The sequence below is a fragment of the Crocuta crocuta genome, unplaced genomic scaffold (genome assembly GCF_008692635.1).
Source record: "Crocuta crocuta isolate KB4526 unplaced genomic scaffold, BGI_CrCroc_1.0 scaffold3, whole genome shotgun sequence".
Lineage (NCBI taxonomy): Eukaryota > Metazoa > Chordata > Mammalia > Carnivora > Hyaenidae > Crocuta > Crocuta crocuta.
In genome coordinates, this window is record NW_027529934.1 from 4,909,871 (window position 1) to 4,929,449 (window position 19,579).

General features: G+C 42.5%; 1 protein-coding gene across 2 annotated transcripts in view; it reads left to right on the forward strand.

Moving 5' to 3' along the window:
• CENPF (centromere protein F) overlaps positions 1-6,446 on the forward strand; it is a 57,575-nt gene extending 51,129 nt beyond the window's left edge. For both annotated transcript variants that reach the window (XM_077763211.1, XM_077763212.1), the window contains exons 19-20: positions 10-188; positions 5,465-6,446. In XM_077763211.1, coding sequence (XP_077619337.1) covers positions 10-188; positions 5,465-5,665 — 380 coding nt within the window. In that variant the 3' untranslated portion in view covers positions 5,666-6,446. The remainder of the gene's footprint in view (positions 1-9; positions 189-5,464) is intronic.
• The last annotated feature ends 13,133 nt before the right edge of the window (positions 6,447-19,579 follow it).

A 19,579-nucleotide genomic window follows, 5' to 3' on the forward strand; every position in this document is an offset into this window, starting at 1 on the left:
TGCCCGTAGGGTTCGCCGATATCCCAACAGGGAAGACGAGCCCATTTGTCCTTCGGAGAACCACCATGCCAACTCGGACCAGCCCCCGCCTTGCTGCCCAGAAGTTAGCACCGTCCCCTCTGAGCCTCAACAAAGAAAATCATCCTGAGCCCTCCAAACCAACAGCTGGTGGCAGCAGATCACAAAAGGTAAACCTCCGAGAACACGTCCCCAGCCTTCCGCACCCAGGCAGTTACAGTGCTTTCCGCGCAAGGGTCTGACCCTGTGCCCTGCTGACTCAGGAGCTCTTTAAAGTCTGGCCTTCTCCACACACAAGAAGTAAGCCAGTCCTGAGGACAGTAGTGAGCGGACCAGGGGACAAACATCACGTTATCCTGCAACTGCAGTTCCAACCTTGATCCGACAGGCCTCTTACAGTTTGACAGAAGGTGGTAAATAATGAGAAACTGGAGATGAGAACGCAAAGGATTCATAAGCAAGGTTCAAGCTGTACATTAAAGGAATGGAAAAGGTAGTCTTTCTTTTGACCACAGACGTGGATCATACTTGTTTCACACTTTTTCCCTCCAACCCATTGCCCCCCACCCCCCAGCTGCCAATTCTTTTTTTTTTCTTTCTTGATTACTCCTTTACTTTACAAAACGGAAATATTTCAGTAGACACCTAAAGAAAGGGGCTCTGTTGACACATTTGTCTATTTTGATTGTTGAGGGTAGGGTGACGATCTTAGTGACCTCTATGCACCTGGCAAATAGCCCAGTAAATATTATTTAAAGCATCAAGAATATTCACTTTGCAGAACTTTGTTCCATTATTCTGTAAGGCATACTAGCACTTATGTATGCAAAGTGTATGCATTTTATAGCACTCATGGTAAGTCGTATGAGAGAAGAAAGAAAGTAAGGTTCACAAAGATCTAACCTGCCCAGGGTTAACACTTACTGTCTCTCACCTCCACAGTCTTGCTCTTTTCCCCAGTGCAACTCAAAAATGCGGTCACAGGGACATTGTTGGAAGTTGCTAGAATAGCTCTAAGAATTCTAAAAGTTTGGGGCTTTTGTTTGATCGCTTGCTTGTTGGAGTACAAGTAACTATGCAGTGTGATTACCTTGACCCTGTCAACAAAACTTTGAAAGTATAGGAACCCCTATTTGTGTCATGTAGTAATTCTTTACGTGACGAGGCTTACTCCTCATTAGGATTTTAGGTACCAGAATACAAAGACATTGGTGATTAGTTGCATCAAAACAAGAACATATTTGTAAATGTTACATTGATGTTTAAGAGCTGGAAGCCTTAAGGAATGAATACCTGGTATTCAGTTTTTTCATAACTTACATACTAATAAAATTTTATCAATTCCAAGGTGAAGAAAGGTCTGGGATTTTCTTTTACTCATCAAAATGGGCCCATCCATTACCTGTATTAGAAATATTGACCATTTTGTGCAAATCCTCCCCCACCACCCAGCCCCCCTGGCCCTTCTCTCTTTCTTTCTTTTTCTCACACATTCACTTTGGGATCTACCTTTTGAATGCTGGGAACAACAGAACACTGAAGAGGGTACTGGAGTAGGTCTTGACATTCCAGTGACCATAAGAACAGCTTCTTTTCCATAAAGTACCCTGTGCCCATGAGCTTGACCAGAGCTTTCGAGCACTTGACAAGTCCTGACCTGCAGTACAGGTTTGGGCTCTGGGTGGGCTGTGCCATTTCCTTAGTCTGGGAGCCCCTCCTCACTCCTCCATACTTGCCAATATCCATTCCTGCTTCTCTAGCACCTTTGGCGATCAAATGAAGTATTTATTTGTTTGGCTCTCATAAACCAGAAACTCTCTCTCTTTCTCTCTCTTTTTTTTGTTTATTTAGTTTTGAGAGAGAGACAGAGCGTGAGCAGGGGAGGGGTGGAGAGGAAGGGAGACTCAGAATCCAAAGCAGCCCCCAGGCTCTGAGCCGTCACCACAGAGGTCGGACGTGTGGCTCAAACCCACGAACCGTGAGATCATGACCTGAGCCGAAGTTGGACATTTAACCGACTGACCCATCAAGGCGCCCCTCTTAAAACAGAAAATCTTGACACATACGTACTGCCCTGTACTTTCACTGTTTTACTGTGGCTCACTTGATCGTAAGTACTTGCTACATATGTCCCTATCTGAGTTGCAGTAGGAGGTTCCTCACTGGGATTATGGCTTACCTGCGTCCTCAAGTCTAATACAGTGTCTGACATTGACCAGATTGTTTATTGAATGACTGGAGCTGTTATGTTGTCCTGAAGTGATTACAATAATAGATGTTTAGACGCATGTTAGGAAATCGTCTCATGAAATCGCCACATGGGTCATTTTTTTTTCTTCTTTTATGAGGAATTGACAGCAAAGCAGTTTACATGTGGTGTTCAGGCTTTTTATCTAGGAACAAGAGCTTTGCACACTAGGGGGCCTGCTTTCCACGCTGCTGTTGAGCCTGCTGGGTACAGAGCAGTAACCATGGTTTCCTGCAGAGTCGTGTTCAATGCATGGGCTACAGGCTGCAGTAGGCGCCGGCGGTTATGAATCGCTAAGCAATTCTGTGCACTTGTGCAAATGAATGGGAGTGGGTCCTCTTGAGAGGCGGTTATAGGAGACTTCATGGTTAGATGCAAACTCTTCAAAACCCAGCCTATGGATTTTTAATTTAATTCAGCATTTTCTCAGTTGCCTTGTGAAAATGCTTGCCTCATCTGTTAAGGGTATTTCATCATTCAGTTTGAATGAATAGAGCCAAGGTATCTTTTCTTAAAGCAGTTGCTTAGAAACTAGGGATTATGAGCCCTTGCCTGAAGTGGCTGGCTGAGGTCTGAGACAGACAATTCCCTAGGTCATTCAGCAGGACCTTTAGTGACATCTGTCAGGACCGTTAGGGACATCTGTCAGGTTTAGTGCAAAGTAGGTGACGATCATTCTCTGATATGTCTCTGGGTTGAATAAGCCCAGGAGCTCCTTGCTTGCTGGGGATAAGCCAGTCGTGATTGTAGACTTGAGCTGAACCTGGGGTTGGTGGTCAGTGCCAGAGGACCACCCCTCAATGGTGGAGGATGTTGGTGATGCCATCACCACAGCGTCGGTCAGCAGTATAGTGGGGCCTTGCCTTTCTTCCTGTGAATGAGGTTCATTTTCACTGAGCCCTCCGCGTCCGTGTCCTCGCCCTCTGTCCTCTGTGGCTGCTGACATAGTTTGTAAGATAGTCAGCGCTGGGGTGCACTTAATAGTTTAAATACTTGGTGAGTTAGACCTCATCTACTTATATAGACAAGTCTGAGGCCAACTCACCAACGTGAGGATCAACTTCACAGTTTAAACTGATCATAGACTATACTTTCCTCAGTTCAGCATCAGAGAAATTGAGTCTAGAGGAAGAACCCAAAGGGTGGACTTGGGCTATTTAATTGGGAGTAAAAAGAGTTTTACTGGGCACCTGGGTGGCTCCGTCAGTTAAGCATACGACTTCGGTTCAGGTCATGATCTCACAGTTTGTGGGTTCGAGCCCTGTATCGGGCTCTGTGCTGACAGCTCAGAGCCTGGAGCCTGCTTCGGATCCTGTGTCTCCTTCTCTCTCTGGCCCCACTCCACTCTCCCTCTCTCTGTCAAAAATAAATAAACATAAAAAAAAGTTTCACTAACTCAAATATTCTTTTCCCAGTGTGAGGGATCCCTCTCTGTCTCTTTTTGTTTTAAACAGTGAATCTGAAGAGCTGACTTTTCTGCATCCGATGGGTTCAAGGGAAATGCCTGTCTTTTGTATCACTTTCTATTAAAAAAAAAAAAAGTATCAGTAAAACTCTGTTTTTTTTCCTTCAACTTTCCATGGATGGTAATTTTCCACTAACTCCTGCTCCTTAGAGGCTACTCTTTTTTACGTGTCCTGCATTTAATCTGAGTTAGAGGCAAGCTTTCCAGGGATTTGATCTGTTGGCCAGATTTACTATGTTTTCTGTAATGAAAAGTACTTAGCTGCCTTTTAAGACCACATACTTCCTATGGAAAGAATATAAATGGGGAAATAATTTCCACTCTCTTACTCTTCAGAAGGAACTCATGGAGTCCATCGCTGTCTGTCAGTAGCCTCTTCCTGTGGATACCAAACATGAGTTGCCCTTGTGAAGAGTGCACTTCCTCTTTTCTGTGTAAAGATCTCTCTCCTTTGGGGCGCCTGGGTGGCTTGGTCGGTTAAGCGTCTGACTTTTGCTTAGGTCATGATCTCGCGGTTCGTGGGTTCACCCGCGTCAGGCTCTGTGCTGACTGCCAGCTCAGAGCCTGGAGCCTGTTTCAGAGTCTGTCACTCCCTCTCTCTCTGACCCTCCCCTGCTCATGCTGTCTCTCTCTCTCCTAGAAATAAGTAAAACATTAAAAAAAATTAAAAAAAAAAAATCTTTTCTCTCCTTGGAGCCTCCACTCCTGCCTTTAACTTTGGTTAAATGAAGCTTTTCTATGCTTCGTCCATCCTGCTCCTCTTTCTCTTTTCTGACCCTGTATCTTTCGTCACAACTGTATAAACCTCAGGAAATCTTGACTATCAGCTACTCTGCCTCTTGTCTGCTTCTTAAAAGTCTCACATTTCCTGAGATCCCTCTTTCTCTTAAAAGGCAGGACATCAGAAAGGGGATCTACTCTTTCTGGACTCTATTATTTATTCTACTATAATCCAAATTCAATATGGACACAAAACAAAAATGTAAGGAGAATGTTAAAATGATATATGAGGAACACATTTGAGGGCTTTTAAATGTTGTAAATAGGGGCGCCTGGGTGGCTTAGTAGGTTGAGTGTCTGACTCTTGATTTCGGCTCAGGTCACGCTCTCACGCTCATGGGATCAAGCCTCACATCGGGCACTGAGTGTGGAAACTGTTTAAGGTCCTCTCTCCCTCAGCCCCTCCCCAGTTCACATGTGTGCGCTCTCTCTGTCTCTCAAATTGAACACACACATCACACATACATATTGTAAATAAAGCTTCCTCCCTATGAAGGTAGTCTTACTTACTGGGATCACAGTCACTTGAATGATAACAGGGGCTCAATTGGGGTAAATAAAAGCTGATTTGGGTCATCACTTAGGCATATATTGAATGTTTGACAGGTGGTCAAGCATATTCTGGGTCCTAGGGGTACAGTGGTAAAGAGGACATAGGCTTGGCTCTTAAAAAGCTTACCTTCTGCTCTGAGAATACTAGCTTTGGGAGTGAGCCTTTGGCCATCTGAGGTGTCAAGGAAAACTCGCAAGGTGACTTAACCGAGTTGATGTCCAATATCCTCCTTGTTTCTGTTAAGTGGGGCCTCTTCCCAGTGAAGAGGAAATACTGAAGCCATGTATAACACCTACAGAAGACTTAACTTGAAATGTGGTGACATAGCACTTTAATTTTTCATGTTGTAGGAATATGAATATGATTTAAACCTCTAACAAAGATGCTTTGTTTGTTACAGGTCAAGGTTGCTCAGCAAAGCCCAGTGGATTCCGGCGCCACCTTTCGAGAACCCACCAGGAGATCTCTCTCGGCCAGTAACCTTCCTGAGAGTTCAGCTGACAGCCCCAGGGAGGGCCTGAGGGCCAAGCGAGGCCGGCCTGCCCCCAGCCCGGAAGCCGTCCCAGAGTCCAAGAGCGGCGAGAATTGCAGGGTCCAGTAAAAGGGACCTTGTGTGGCAGGACCTTGGAAGGTGGCAGTATTTGACTAGAAGGCAGTGTCCCTGCAGGGGCTTTTTGTTAGTCAGGGAGCACATTATCTGTGGGAAGAAAGCATTTCCTTATAAATCTAAATATATTGTACCCTTTAGTTCTCTCATGTAGCAGTATTGGAAATGTTTGGAAGCACTGATCACCAATTCATCACTAATATTCTTCTGTATCATAAAGGGTGCCGAATGAAGCGCTTTGGTACTGTTATGCGTAAACGGCAAGCACTTTGTAACAACTTCCGTTTGTATGTGGATTTTACCCTAAGGGAATTCAAAATACATCTTCTACTTTCAAGGACCAACTCCCAGGAAAATGCAAACATTTGCTTTGTGATATTTCCTATGTATAGCGTTAGGCATGAAATAGTTTTAGATCAAGAATTTGTTTTAGCCGAGTAAAATGAAGGAAAATCATGCACATGGTATACATATGTGGGTGTGTTCATCCTTATCTTCCAGTGTGTTTTCTAGATGTTTGCCAATGTAACCTGTACATACTTGTGTGTGGGGTGACAGGGGTTGTGTGTTTATTTCCAGCTGGCGTGGTCGTAGGTGCCTCCGGGATAAGGTAGGTCAACATCTTCTGTCATTTGTACTGTTTCCTTTTCAGACTGATTTGTTGAAGTTCCTTAGTATATGTTCTCATCAGTAGTGATCTTGTATTAAAATAGAGCGTTTTTTGTCCTAATAAAAAAATCACTTTTGTCTTCTGTAAAAATGATTTCTAAATGTAAATGCGTTATGAACATCGGTACCGTGTCTCGCTGACTTCAACAGCCTCTTATACAAAGTAAAAGAGTCTTAACAAATGATAACTAGTATCATTAGCAAACATATTCAGTTATGTTAAAAGACGTAATTTGGAATGTGGGTCATAAAGATTATACAGGACGTCTATAGAAATAATGTGTCCAGCCAGTGGCTGGTACATTGTGTGTCCCCATTAAATTGTGTCAGCAAGGATATACAAATATGTGGTACTTTCCAGCTCCTTTACTGATGATAGGGTTTGAAAATCAGCAGGCATTATGAGCCATATCGAATCCCAACACTTTGGAACAAGCCCCTTTGTCTTTGAATCAAGGTAAAAAAGTTTCCTAGGACGGGAGCTCATAAAAGATAATTTGCTCCTGGCTTTCCCTTCGAATTGATGTATAAACCTTGACAAATACTATCATTTATCTTTGGAAGGTGGCCTCTACTGTTCGGTAATGCTTCAGTAATATTAAGCTGCTTAGTATTCATCTACTGAAAGTGATATCTTGACTTTCCTCCTGTTTCTTCAGCTGTTGCTCGGGGTTGTGGTCTGGTGCACTATCCTTACCCATAAATCACCCCAAGGCTGCCATGCGCTCAAGGGCATGGCCCAGAGCAGACATTGCTGGGATCAGGCCATCGGCTTTGTTGGCTGTCTCTAGTTGGTGGAAGATTCCACTCAGTGGGTCTGGCTGGGCAGTTCCATGGGTCCTTGAGATCATCTTCCATCTTTTCCTAGGTGGACCATAGCTGCCTTGCTACAGGGGATACTTGGCATGCTTTCCGTTTTCATAATTGTGGAGAATTGTGCACAGTCATTATAAATGGGCAGCCAGGACATGAACTATTATTCTCCTACAGCTAGCAATACTCCTTATACCATGAGCTGAGCTGCATATAGGATGAAAAGTAAATACACCGCAGCTCCAACTCAGAGGTACTGGATAAGCCAGTTGAGTCACAAGTAAGATCCCGGCTGACAAATCATATAGAGAAACAGACCAACTCCAGAGATCCAGGAGTCAGATTCTCAATCTGCACAGTGAGGGGCTTGGTGGAGATGATGCTCTCATCTTGAATATTCTGTAGGAACTCAGCTGGCCCTTTGTTTTATGGGGAGTGATCAAGAGTCCAAAGGGACTGCATCTTTAATAAACAGGGAATAAAAGCTAACATTAAACTGTAGCCTGATTTCCTGAGGCACCCCTGCACCCCTGCATACATATTAACCTTTGAGGTTTATCTGTGGTTTTTCTCATTTGTCCCCAGGCTATTTATTTTGTCGGAACCATGAACTTTTCACAGGTTTCTTTGAATCCGGAAAGAAGCCAAGACAATTTGGAGTGCTTCTTGGAAAAGCTTGAGGACCAAAACTAGTAACCCACCTTCAGGTGGCACCATGTACCCAATGCCACCTGAGCTATGGCTTAACGGCTGAAAACACCATGTGGAAAATTAGATGCATTTTACATGTTAGCTCAAACCGTAACACTTTTAAGAGGCAGACCTTGGGATCTCCAGATTATAGGCTGAGATTAAGAGACAGAACACATACATCCAAGGAGACCTTGTTTATAATAATAACGATGAGTCTTACAACAACCTTGCAAAAGCTGGGATTATCCTCATTGAATAAAAACCAAAATAGGCTCCAGGAGTTGAAATATTTCAACTTCAGTGTCGTGACTACGGAGCCCAATCTCTTGTGTAAATTGTGCCTCTACAGAGGCAGGCTGGTCCAGAATAATTCTGATAGCACAAATATTCAAGAGATAGAAGTAGCTTTTCCATCTTTTCTGTGCAGTGGAGATGTCCTTAAGTCTAAGATGATGACCTCTGATTTGTGTGACCTCATACTGCATTTTCAAAACTATAAAATGATGCTAGAGATTCATTTTAACCTCTGTAAATTGCAACCACTAACTTAATGCAGGAGCATTATTTATTTAAAATTAAGTGCTTTTAGAGAGTCTGTTTTGGAAAACTTTGAAATATCTAGACATTTGTAAGGTTTTAAATACAAAAGTTTAGTATAATGCAAACATTAAAAGTGAAAAGTATCAGAATGCCTGAGCTTCCTGTGACCTTGGGCAAATTACTCAACTCACTGTGCCTCAGTTTCCTCTGATAAAATTGGGAATAACAATAATACCTCTTGAAATTGTCATGATGATTAAATCAACTTTTATATGTATGATTTTGCAAATAATAGAATGTTGGTTATTCTGTGTACAGATAATGACACATAATTTTTAAAAAATATTGCAACTTAAAATTGTTAGATAAATCTATCCAACACTACACACTAATTTCAGTTTAAGTTTTGCCTTATGAAATTCTCACCATTCTCAATGTCACTAATGCTTATTTTGCAAATGAGTATACCCGCTATAGATTTGTACATATCATTCAGTTACTGATCTTCCAAATTAATCATCCACTGCTTTGGGTTTTTCTTTGGCTCATTAAAAATACCCAAAGAAAACAATTTACTGCAATTTCAACTAAAAAATGAATTGTGTTGAAGTTTATATATAAATTCATTGTTTGGAACTCAGAATACATTTCCTTATGAAAACAACATTGTTGGAGCACCTGGGTGGCTCAGTCCATTAAGCGTCTGGCTTCAGCTCAGGTCATGATCTCACAGTTCATGGGTAGAAGCCCCGCGTTGGATCTGTGCTGACAGCCAGCTCAGAGCCTGGAGCCTGCTTCGGATTCTATGTCTCCCTCCCTCTCTGACCCTCCCCTGCTCACATTGTCTGTCTGTCTCTCTCTCTCTCTCAGAAATAAATAAAAAAACATTTAAAAAATTTTTTTTGAAAACACAACGTTGCAAAATGTGCCTAGATTCAACCTCAGTCCATTTAGCTCATAGTATGCTATTACATTTGTTTTAACTCTACAGAAACTCCACTCAACACATTGTTTTTCTGGAAATATATATATTTTAAACATCGGATTACCAAAAACTTATTTTTCTACCCTCAGCCATTTTCCAGTGTGACCCACTCGTCTCTTCCCCCAAATTTTGTGCTAGATGGGAATTGTCCAGTGATCTTGGGAGAGAGTAATGAGTGTGTAGATTTCTGTCCACGGCATTTCTAACAGCCGCTCCTCCTGGTATGAAAGGGGAAGTGATTGATAGCTTTTATGTCATTCTGACGCCACAGGCAAGGTGCATCTTGGGTAATGTTGATGTACTTATGTGTGTAAATGTAATAATTTGTTCTATTGATGTTTTAGAAAAATCACAAGGAAACACACATATCCCCAAACTTCATACATTTTTGTTAACTTGCAGCCCACAAAAATCTCACCAGCACCACCCCCCCTTCCCTCAATGCAAAGAATGTGGCTGATAAATAAGATTACGGTCCTTTGTTATTCCTCTCTCTCCTAGGGCACCTTGAGGGTAATGTTTATCTGCATAAAAATACCTTATTTGCTAAATTGAATCCTTGCTGTTTCATATGCTTGATCTCCTTTGATATTTAATAATCTTGTGAAGTGGGTCCTATTTTACCACTCAAGAGACCTAAAGAGGTTATTAAGTTTGTGGCAAAACAAAACTAAGGCTCTGGTCTTGATCCCCAGTCCAAGGCTTGTCATAGATTATCACCCACCCCTAAGTAGATAGTAAAAGAGGCCAAGGAGCTAGACATCGGCCTGACAAGTTCTTTTTAGAATCCCACCTGGAACCCAATGGGGAAGTTTCCCTCTTTTGTGGCTTAGGACTACTCAGCACCTAAGGAAAAGTGTGCTTTATTTAACTTCATTTAACCCTTTGAGGTAGTCAGGGATTTGTCACTGGGGGTTCCAGCGAAAGTCACTCTGTTGTAATACTAGGGAATTTCTCTTCCACTTTGGTTTTGCCCCTAGCGGTGCTTTTGCAAGGAGTTAGGAAAATGGCAGCTTTCCACAGCTACAGACTTTTTAGCGAAACATCGGGATGTTCCTGAATTTTAAATGTGAACAGATCCTCTTGGTGTTGAAATCACAGCTGTGTTATCTAAGTGAGCATTTGCTGGGCATGTGCCCGCTCCTTCCTGCTAGACCTTGGGCAGTCCACACGAGGGGGTCATCTGTCCCGAATGCCAGCTGCTTGTTGGCTTAATGGCCATACTCTTGGGCCTGAGCCAGCAGAGGGTCATGGGGGTGCCCTGTGCTAGCCCACAAAGCTTTGTCCCCCATGCGCTATTTATGGTCAGCCTCCATTATACACCCACACAGCAGGCTGGTGGTCACTTTGCTTGGAATCCTAGATACGTGGGGAAGGAACGGCAGGCCACCACTCTCATTTATAAACAGGTGTGTTGAGTGGGGAGACTATTTTCCTCCTACAACAGCCACAACTCAAAAGCAGAGAGACGAGTTACATCTTGGCTCCGCCCAGCTAGTTTGTTCAGAGGCTGGGTATTCAATTTATGAGACAGGGTCTCTTTCCACGTGGAAATACCACATGAACGTGGACCTGCATGCATCATTGTTGAACGGCAGAGCTAATAAACGGAGGCTACCCCTCATTCCTAGAATTTAAAACAACTATTCTCCTTGAGGAGATTTACTGCAGATTCCACTTACCAATCTGTTGTTATGAGAGCCAGAAGCCCAAATTAGCAACCTAAATTTTGTTCCAACATGGATAACAAAATTAGATTTTTCTTCCCACTTGACGTTGTCACAAACTCTTTTAAGAAGAGACTATGCTGGTTTGGAAGAGACTCACACTGACTTCCCAAATGTGGCATAGGTTGCAGTCAATGAAGAGTTATTTTTTTAAGCCAGAGTCAGCCAATTTTTTTTTTTATCCTCAGACAGAAAATTTTTGTCGCTGTGGCACAGATAGTTGAATGCTTACCCAACTGTGACTTCTTTCTTTTTTGCCTGGAGAATCCCACTTCTGTTCAGATGTTGGGCACCATTTGTTCAGGATACATGGCCCCACCCCCAGGGAAGGAATGTATTAGAGCCAGTCAATATGATGGTGCCCTTCTCTTTTGCCAGGGACTGTTAAGATAACCACTCTGCCGGGGCCAGTTCTGAGGCTGGAAATAAAGCATTTCCCAAGCACAAGATGTCAGATCAGAAAGACAGGTCCTCGATAACTTTGTTAAGCCTTTGAATGAAACTGGTCATGTCAGAAAACAAAAAGCAAAAAACAAAAACACATAATTAAAAAAAAACTTTTTTAATATTTATTTTTGAGACAGAGAGACAGAGCATGATCAGGGAGGTCAGAGAGAGAGAGAGAGAGAGGAAGACACAGAATCTGTAGCAGGCTCCAGGCTCTGAGCCATCAGCACAGAGACCGATGTAGGGCTCAAACTCGTGAACTGCGAGATCATGACCTGAGCCAAAGTCAGACGCTTAACCGACTGAGACAACCAGGTGCCCCCAAACATGATTTTTTAAAGCAACTCCCAGTAGAAAATTCTTTTATTTCATCCACAAGCAAGCTGGTATAATTGCAAAGTCTGTTTTCTGATTTTTTTCTTGGTCAATATCTACACTGATTATACTTTCTTTGAGTTTGGCCTGCTACTTGAGCAAGAGAGCCCTTTGAAATCCGTTCGTTTAACCATCTTCCTTTCTCCCGATCTGTAACAAAAAGCAATGCTGCTAAATTGGTACAGGGCACCTGGCTAAAACCTAAGTTACATAGAGAATGACAAGAAAAAAATTACATAATTTTCTAATGCCTCTTGATGTAAATCTTTGATGTCACTCATTATTCTGCCTATGGTGAGCTCCCTAAATATCAGGCGATTTATAATAGCTGTAAGTCCAGGGGTGCCTGGGTGGTTCAGTCGGTTAAGCCTCCGACTTTGGCTCAGGTCATGATCTCACGGTTCGTGGGTTCAAGCCCCACATCGGGCTCTGTGATGACAGCCAGCTCAGAGCCTGGAGTCTCTCTTCAGATTCTGTGTCTCCCTCTCTCTCTGACCCTCCCTTGCTCATGCTGTCTCTCTCTCAGAAAGAAATTAAAAATAAATAAATAAATAAATAAAGTTACTCTCCTTTAAAAAAAATAATAATAGCTGTAAGTACAAAATCAAATGACTTGTGGAGTATCCACAACCTCTATTACAACAACATGGTTTAATTATCTGGATTTTCTTTGTCACTTTGAAGATGAAGACATTGAGATCGAGGAGAAAAAACAGGTTGCTCTGCATGCCACACAATGTCCTAAGACCTAGATTTCAGCTCTTCAGAATGGTGCTTTCAAAAATTGAGCATGTGGCCAATTGAATAGTCATTTACACTTTTTTTTCATAGAAGTGATCATTCACAGGACTGAAAGGAATAGCCAGCATGGATCACAACAAGAAAATTAGATCTTGGGGTGCCTGGGTGGCTCAGTTGGTTGAGCATCCCACTTTGGCTCAGGTCATGATCTCACATTTCATGCGTTCGAGCCCTGCATTAGGCTCTGTGCTGACAGCTTGGAGCCTGGAGCTTGCTTTGGATTCTGTGTCTCCCTCTCTCTCTGACCCTTCCTTGCTCGCACTCTGTCTCTGTCTCTCTCTCTCAAAAATAAGTAAACATTAAAAATTTTTTTTAAAAAATTAGATTTTGCATTCTGTGCAGATGGAATATTCTCTCCCTTCTGCTTTGTCCTTAAAGACCAGGGGAGGTCACTAGAAAGCCCAGTAGGGAAACTATGATTAGGTTGCCAGCTGCACAGAGATGTCCATGTGTGCATGTTAATGCAATAGCCTTGGGGACAGACACACAGGGCATGAATACCCAGTGTTTCTAGTGGCAGGACCACAGAGCCTTAACACCTCCCTCACCGGGCTTCTCCCGCAAGCCAGAGCCCACTCAAAACTCTCCCTCTTTCTGTACCCCGAGGCTTCTCTTCCAGTAGCTCTCCAACATGGCTGTGTATGCCTTTTACACAATTTGGGTTTTAAATGAAAAAAGAAAAACTTTCAGATACAACGTGTCAGAATCTTGGGATCGCTTCCTTTCTTCTCCCAGAATCCTACTCGAATTCGTTTTCGTTTATGAAAACCAGAACCAAATCAGAGGATTAATAGCAGCCTTTCCAAATTATTTCCAGGCATTTCCTTTACATAACAGTGAATGGGAGCCTTGCTGTGTTACCCGAGAGACAATTAACCACTTGACAGAGAGACTGAGTTTGGGAGAGAAATGTAACCATAAGATCAGTCAGAGCAAGCGTCTTACCCACCGAAGATCAGGCAGGAATACAGAGGAAGAGTCTCTGGTCATTAGAAAAGCAAAATATCTCTCAGTCAATATAATAATAACACAGATAATTTGGAAAATAGAAGGGAATTTTGTTTATACACCCACCCTAGCTCAAAAATTATTATTTTTATCTGCAATACTGATACCGAGAAAACATTGTTTTCTTTTTTTTTTTTTAATATTTTTATTTATTTCTAGAAGAGAGAGAGACAGCGTGAGCAGGGGAGGGTCAGAGAGAGAGGGAGTCACAGACTCTGAAACAGGCTCCAGGCTCTGAGCTGGCAGTCAGCACAGAGCCCGACGCGGGGCCCGAACCCACAAACCGCGAGATCATGACCCAAGCGAAAGTCGGACGCTTAACCGACTAAGCCACCCAGGCGCCCCGGAAACATTGTTTTCTTATGTCACTTTTCATGACGTCAGCAAAGAAGAGCTATCAACCACATACTCATATATACTCATCCTATTTAGATAGTTATTTGCTAGAGTCTTCTCTGGACTCTGCTTTTTTTTTTTTTTTTAAGTAAAAAGATAAACATTCTTAAAAGGCTTTTGTTTTCTGGCATCACATATTAAATTCCCCATCTACCTGGTTTCTGGTCTCCAAAATAATTTTTTTAATTGTTGAGGTAAATGAGCCCCAGGCTTTTTTTTTTCAATGTGTATTTATTTATTTTGAGAGAGACAGAGACAGAGACAGCAGAAGGAAGGGAGAGGCAGAGGGAATCCCAAGCAGGTTCCACACCCAGCAGAGCCCCAAGCGGGGCTTGATCTCATGACCTGAGCGAACACCAAGAGTTGGCGGCTTAGCTTAACCGGCTGAGCCACCCCGGCGCCCCGCCCCTGGGGGTTCTAAGACAGGTTGGCTCACACACCATCACCATCTCACAGTAGTTGACAATGAATGGAGGGTAATGTATCAGGAAAGGCTGAGAGATGGACAGTGAGGGAAGGCACAGCGGGCAGATGGCAAGGGGCATGGGAGGGAGCAAATTTTGAGGTTGGGGTCTCAGCCCACAGAAAGTCAGGCGTTCCCTTTGTGGCAGCTTCAGCTCCAAAGCAGGGAAGACCTGGCCCCGCCCCACAGCTATCCCTGCCAAGGTCCTTACAGCCGGACTACAAATTTGGGGTCCCTCTAGGGTTCCCCTCTATCTCCCCATGGCCACCTATTGTCCAGGCATAGTCAGAAAGCCTCAACCTATTTAAAGAAGCTAGTAAAGAACTAAACATGGATTCCAGCTCCAACTCTGACTTCATTAACAGTTTTAGCTTCTGCCACCACCTTCTGCAGCCGGGATGCCTCCATGATTGACCTGGACTGATGTGTATTCCTCTACCCTAGTCTGACTTAATCTTTTAAAAGTTCTATTAGTCTCTTCAGTCTGTCTTTATTCTTCTGTTCAGTCTCCCGTAGGCTGGGAGACCATCAGGAGGAAAATCGTAAGATGTAGATAATTCTAAATGACAGAGATAAGTAACTGTCGTCACCTTAAAATCAAATGTATTGTTTCTCGCTTTCACCTCCAATGGATTTGTCTCTCCTATTCCTATTTCCATCCATTTCATTGCTCCTCTGTGGGCAGAATTCCTCTGAATTCCTCTGAATCACCTTGGATTCCACTCTTCCCCCTTCCCTTTTTCATATAATACCTTGTTCACATGTTTAAAGAGATATTTTATGTAAAAGCTTTTGTCAGTGACTATTGTCCCCAACGGTCATTCTTCATTCCTTCTTCATTTTTTGTTACAGAACTCCAATTTTTGGCTGGGCATATTATTACCATTATCAAAAACGTTTTACCTTCATTTCAATATAAAACACAGCAGACACCACTGCTTGAATCCCCCATTTTCTGTTCATCACACATTGCTTTAAATTTTTAAAATTTTTGCTGCGTATCTTTTTCATGTTCCCTCTCTCCAAATACAACGTACCAGAAAATTCTGTGTCAACGTGGTAAATCTGGCAGTGTTCTACATGGAGAAAGCTTCAAGAAGTAGAAGTTGATCAACTTCTACTAATGATAGCCAAATGATTAATTAAAATTAAAAGAAACCTAGAAGTACAATTGCTCAAAATATGAATATAGATTTTTTTCCAATCAAAGAATCAAGAATGTAATTGTGGTCTTTTGGATTTTTATAAAAAGAAGAAGACTCCAGAGTTAAAGGAGTTTGATTTTTAAGGCCGCAGTGGCCATGATCATCTCTCAAAACATTTTATTTCACTATACTTCAGAACAAACATTCACTCCAACCAAATTAGATGGTTAATGGTGTCCTAATTCACTCATTACTATTTCTGCTTCCAAACCATTTTTCACCATTCCTTGGGGTCATTCCTGATCCCGAATTCTACCTAATCCTTCAAAACTAGGGTAAGCACCATCTTTTCTGGGCAGGCTTTTCTGACTACACACCTTGAGTATCACCTTCTTCTGGGAGTGACTAAGTGGCCTGTCATTTGGTTACCACTTCAATCACAAACATGTAACAAATGCTATACTTTTACGTATATTCCTAGTTCCTCGTCTGAATTCTATGACTCGTTGGGGACAGTGGAGTATCTTCTACCATTTATACTCCGTTCAAACACAGGGCCAGCCTATAAATACTTATTGATGATTATTGCCTTGATGACCATTGCCTTCTCTTTTCATCAGGACACAGAAGGATGAGAAATTGACAGAGATGTACCAACTTCTCAGCCTTAGCCCTGATTCTTACTAAAAACCATCATCTTGGTTTGGGTTTTGATAAAGCTAGACCAAAGTCTTCTTAATGAGCAACCAGAGCTTTGCCTAGAGCCATTTCACCTGATGGACCAGGTGAACATCTTATGCAAAATTCCCATGTGATTCATCTCTGTCCCAGAATCCACAGAGTTATTCTCATTATCCAAGAAAATGGGAAATAGGCACTCTGCTACCACTAGTTTGTTAACTATTTACTCCCAGCACAGCTAATTGTCCATCTTTCTTTGAGACGAATCAAAGCATATGGCTCAAGGATCTAACCACAGGAAAGTTAAGAAATTGAAGCCCAGGAGATCTGTATTCATTTCTTTTCTCTTTTAACAAGATTACCTTATATGACCCTGCAAAGTACAGTAGACTTGAACGTATCCATTCCTCGCATGTTTGAAATTTGTGAAAATGTCTTATACACTTTAGGTGGCCAGCTGTTTGCATTATCCAAGAATACGTTTCCCAAATGAACTCTAAAAGATAGATCAGGTCTCTGGAAGATAGTTAATCCATGTAAATGTTAAAGTTCATTTTGTAACATTCCTTTTTTTTTTTGCTTACAAAAAATGTCCTCCCTTTCATCAATGGTACTTTGTAGAAGTACCATTTATAGAGTAATTCTCCCTCCGCTTCAAACTTACCTTCTATATTTGCTTTGTGATGCTGCAGCTGGCAGTCTGGGACTGTATTTCTGCTTTGCCATCTGGCTCCCCAACAGGCCGCCCCGGGAATGGGTGTAGGAGGGCACTGGGGAGTGGAGGAAAAGGGGAAGCTGCTTCTTCTCTCTTGCTTCCTCTTACCACTACCCTTAGCCTCACTTCTTGAGTCTGGCAGTGATGGTTTATTTCAGTAGCAGCATCTGGATTCACTTTACAATTTCCCAACGCACACCAGCCTCATTGTGCTCCCTCAGGAACAACATGGGTGAGGACCTTCCTGGGTTTTTCCGTTTAATAATTTTCACCTCTTCCCTGTTTTCCTTCAGCCTAAGGAATGGTAATTGCTTCTTGCAATTGCGACTTCTGAGAATCCTTTTTTGGGTTTTTTGTTTGTTTGTTTGTTTGTTTGTGTGTTTCCTCTTCAGTTCTGCAACACCTAGGTAACAATTCTTTATTACATTCAACTCTGTTTAAATAAATGGTGTCCTGTCTGTCTCCTGATTGGACCCTGACTGACACAGATCACGTAGGTTGTCTTATGTGTTTGGAGGGAATATTTGAAGCAAATTCCTTAATCCATGCTTGTTTCACCTTTTAAAATTTCCACCAAAGGTGTCTGAATTAGTGACATGTTCTGGAAACCGTATTATCCCCCCCTACAATAATCTATTTACCAGTCTTGATGCTAATTAACTATTAGTTAACTATTAGTTCAAGGCTTAAAGAAAATTTTACAAATCCCCATTTTCAACAAGTGGAAGCTGATTTCATTCTGTGTTGCCCTATCCTCCTACATCCCAGGAAGAGGGGATGACTTGGAACTGGAGAATCCAAGTCCATCTCACTCTTGTGACACCTTCCAACTCACAGAAGGGGGCAACTCAGGACACCATAAGAATCGGCATCTCCAGGAAGCTGATGATCCTAGACCTTTCTTGCTCCTGGCTTGGGGGGAAGCAGTCCCAGTGGGAACAACAGAACTGATTTACATTTTCTTTTCAACATTGCTCAGCATGAGTGCTGATGAGTTTTAGGGACAGATGCTTTGGCTTGAAGTTGGCTACTCTGAGATCAGAGGAAAATTTCTCCCGGGAGAACGTCTATGCTCAGAGGTGGTGCTTGTTGACATTACTCATTGGATAGTTCCTTCTGCCTTTCGATCCGGTTTTTCTTTGTCATTATGGAACAGACAGAGCAGAAGTTTTAAATTTTACTAAAGTCTAATTTTACAATTTTTGTATTCCATGGATAACGCTTTTGGTGTTGTAGCTAAAAACTCATTGCTCAACCCATTATGATTCTTCCCCCATGGTTTCTTCCAGAAGTTTTATAGAATTGTGTCTTATCCTCAGGTCTGTGATCATTTTGAGTTAATTTTTGAGAAAGGTGAAATGTGTCTAGATTTGTTTTTTTGTTTTGTTTTGTTTTGGCTTGGTTTTACATAGGAACATGCAATTATTCAAGCTCCATTTGTTGAAAAGACTATCCTTTCTCTATTGAGTCACCTTTGCTCCTTTTTCAAATATTAGCCAACTGTGTTTGTGTGGGTCTATTCCTGAGCACTTCATTCTGATCCAGGGTCATTCATTTGTCAGCTATTGTTTATTAAGCACCTTCTAGTGAGGGCGTTCTGTTTAGGCACAAAGAGGAAGACAAAGTCACTGCTCTTAGGCAGCTCTCAGAGCTGCCCGATAGTCAACACAATGGTTTCCCCTACAGCTTGTTAAATAGCACAGTGGAAGTACACTGCAGAGTGTTTAGAGATCTCAGGACACAAATACATAAAGCACCATAGCATTTTTTCCCACATCTATTATGACTGTTTCCACCAGGGTCCAAAACACTGTCATCTTTTACCTGGATTTTTTAAAGCCCTTTCACCACCAGAAGCCTACTAGAACTGATCCGTGAATTCAGCAAAGCTGCAGGGTATAAAGCCCCCTCCTAACTAAGTTCTCTGATTCTGTGCTTGCTTTCCTTTAAAAGAAAGAGGAGTTGTGTCATTCCTCTGTTCAAAGTCCCCAGTGGACTCCGTTCTACCTTAGAGTAACAGTCAACGTCCTCACCGAGCCTTCAGGAGCTTCGTGCCTAACGCTCCTAACCTCACCTCCTATTCTCACCTCATCATTCTGTTCTGGCCTCTCCAGCCTCCTCACTGATTCTCAGAGGTGCCAGGCACTAGTGTCTCAGGGCTTTGCATCTGCTTGGCTCTCTGCTAGGAATACTCTTGCCAGTGAGCTACGTTCCTTCCTCTTCCCAACTCCTTTGAGTCTGATACAATCCATACCCTCAGTGCTCATTCCCTGCTCAGTATTTTACTTCCTTGTCATCTTTGTCTGTTTCCTCCTTCTCCTCCTCCTCCACCTCCTCCTCCCTACACTGTCTCTCCCAAGTGAATTCCATGAGATTATGGCCTGTTGTATCTCCTCTCCTTTCCTCCTCCTCTTCCCCCTCCCCGCCCCCCCCCCTCGCCCCCCCCTGAG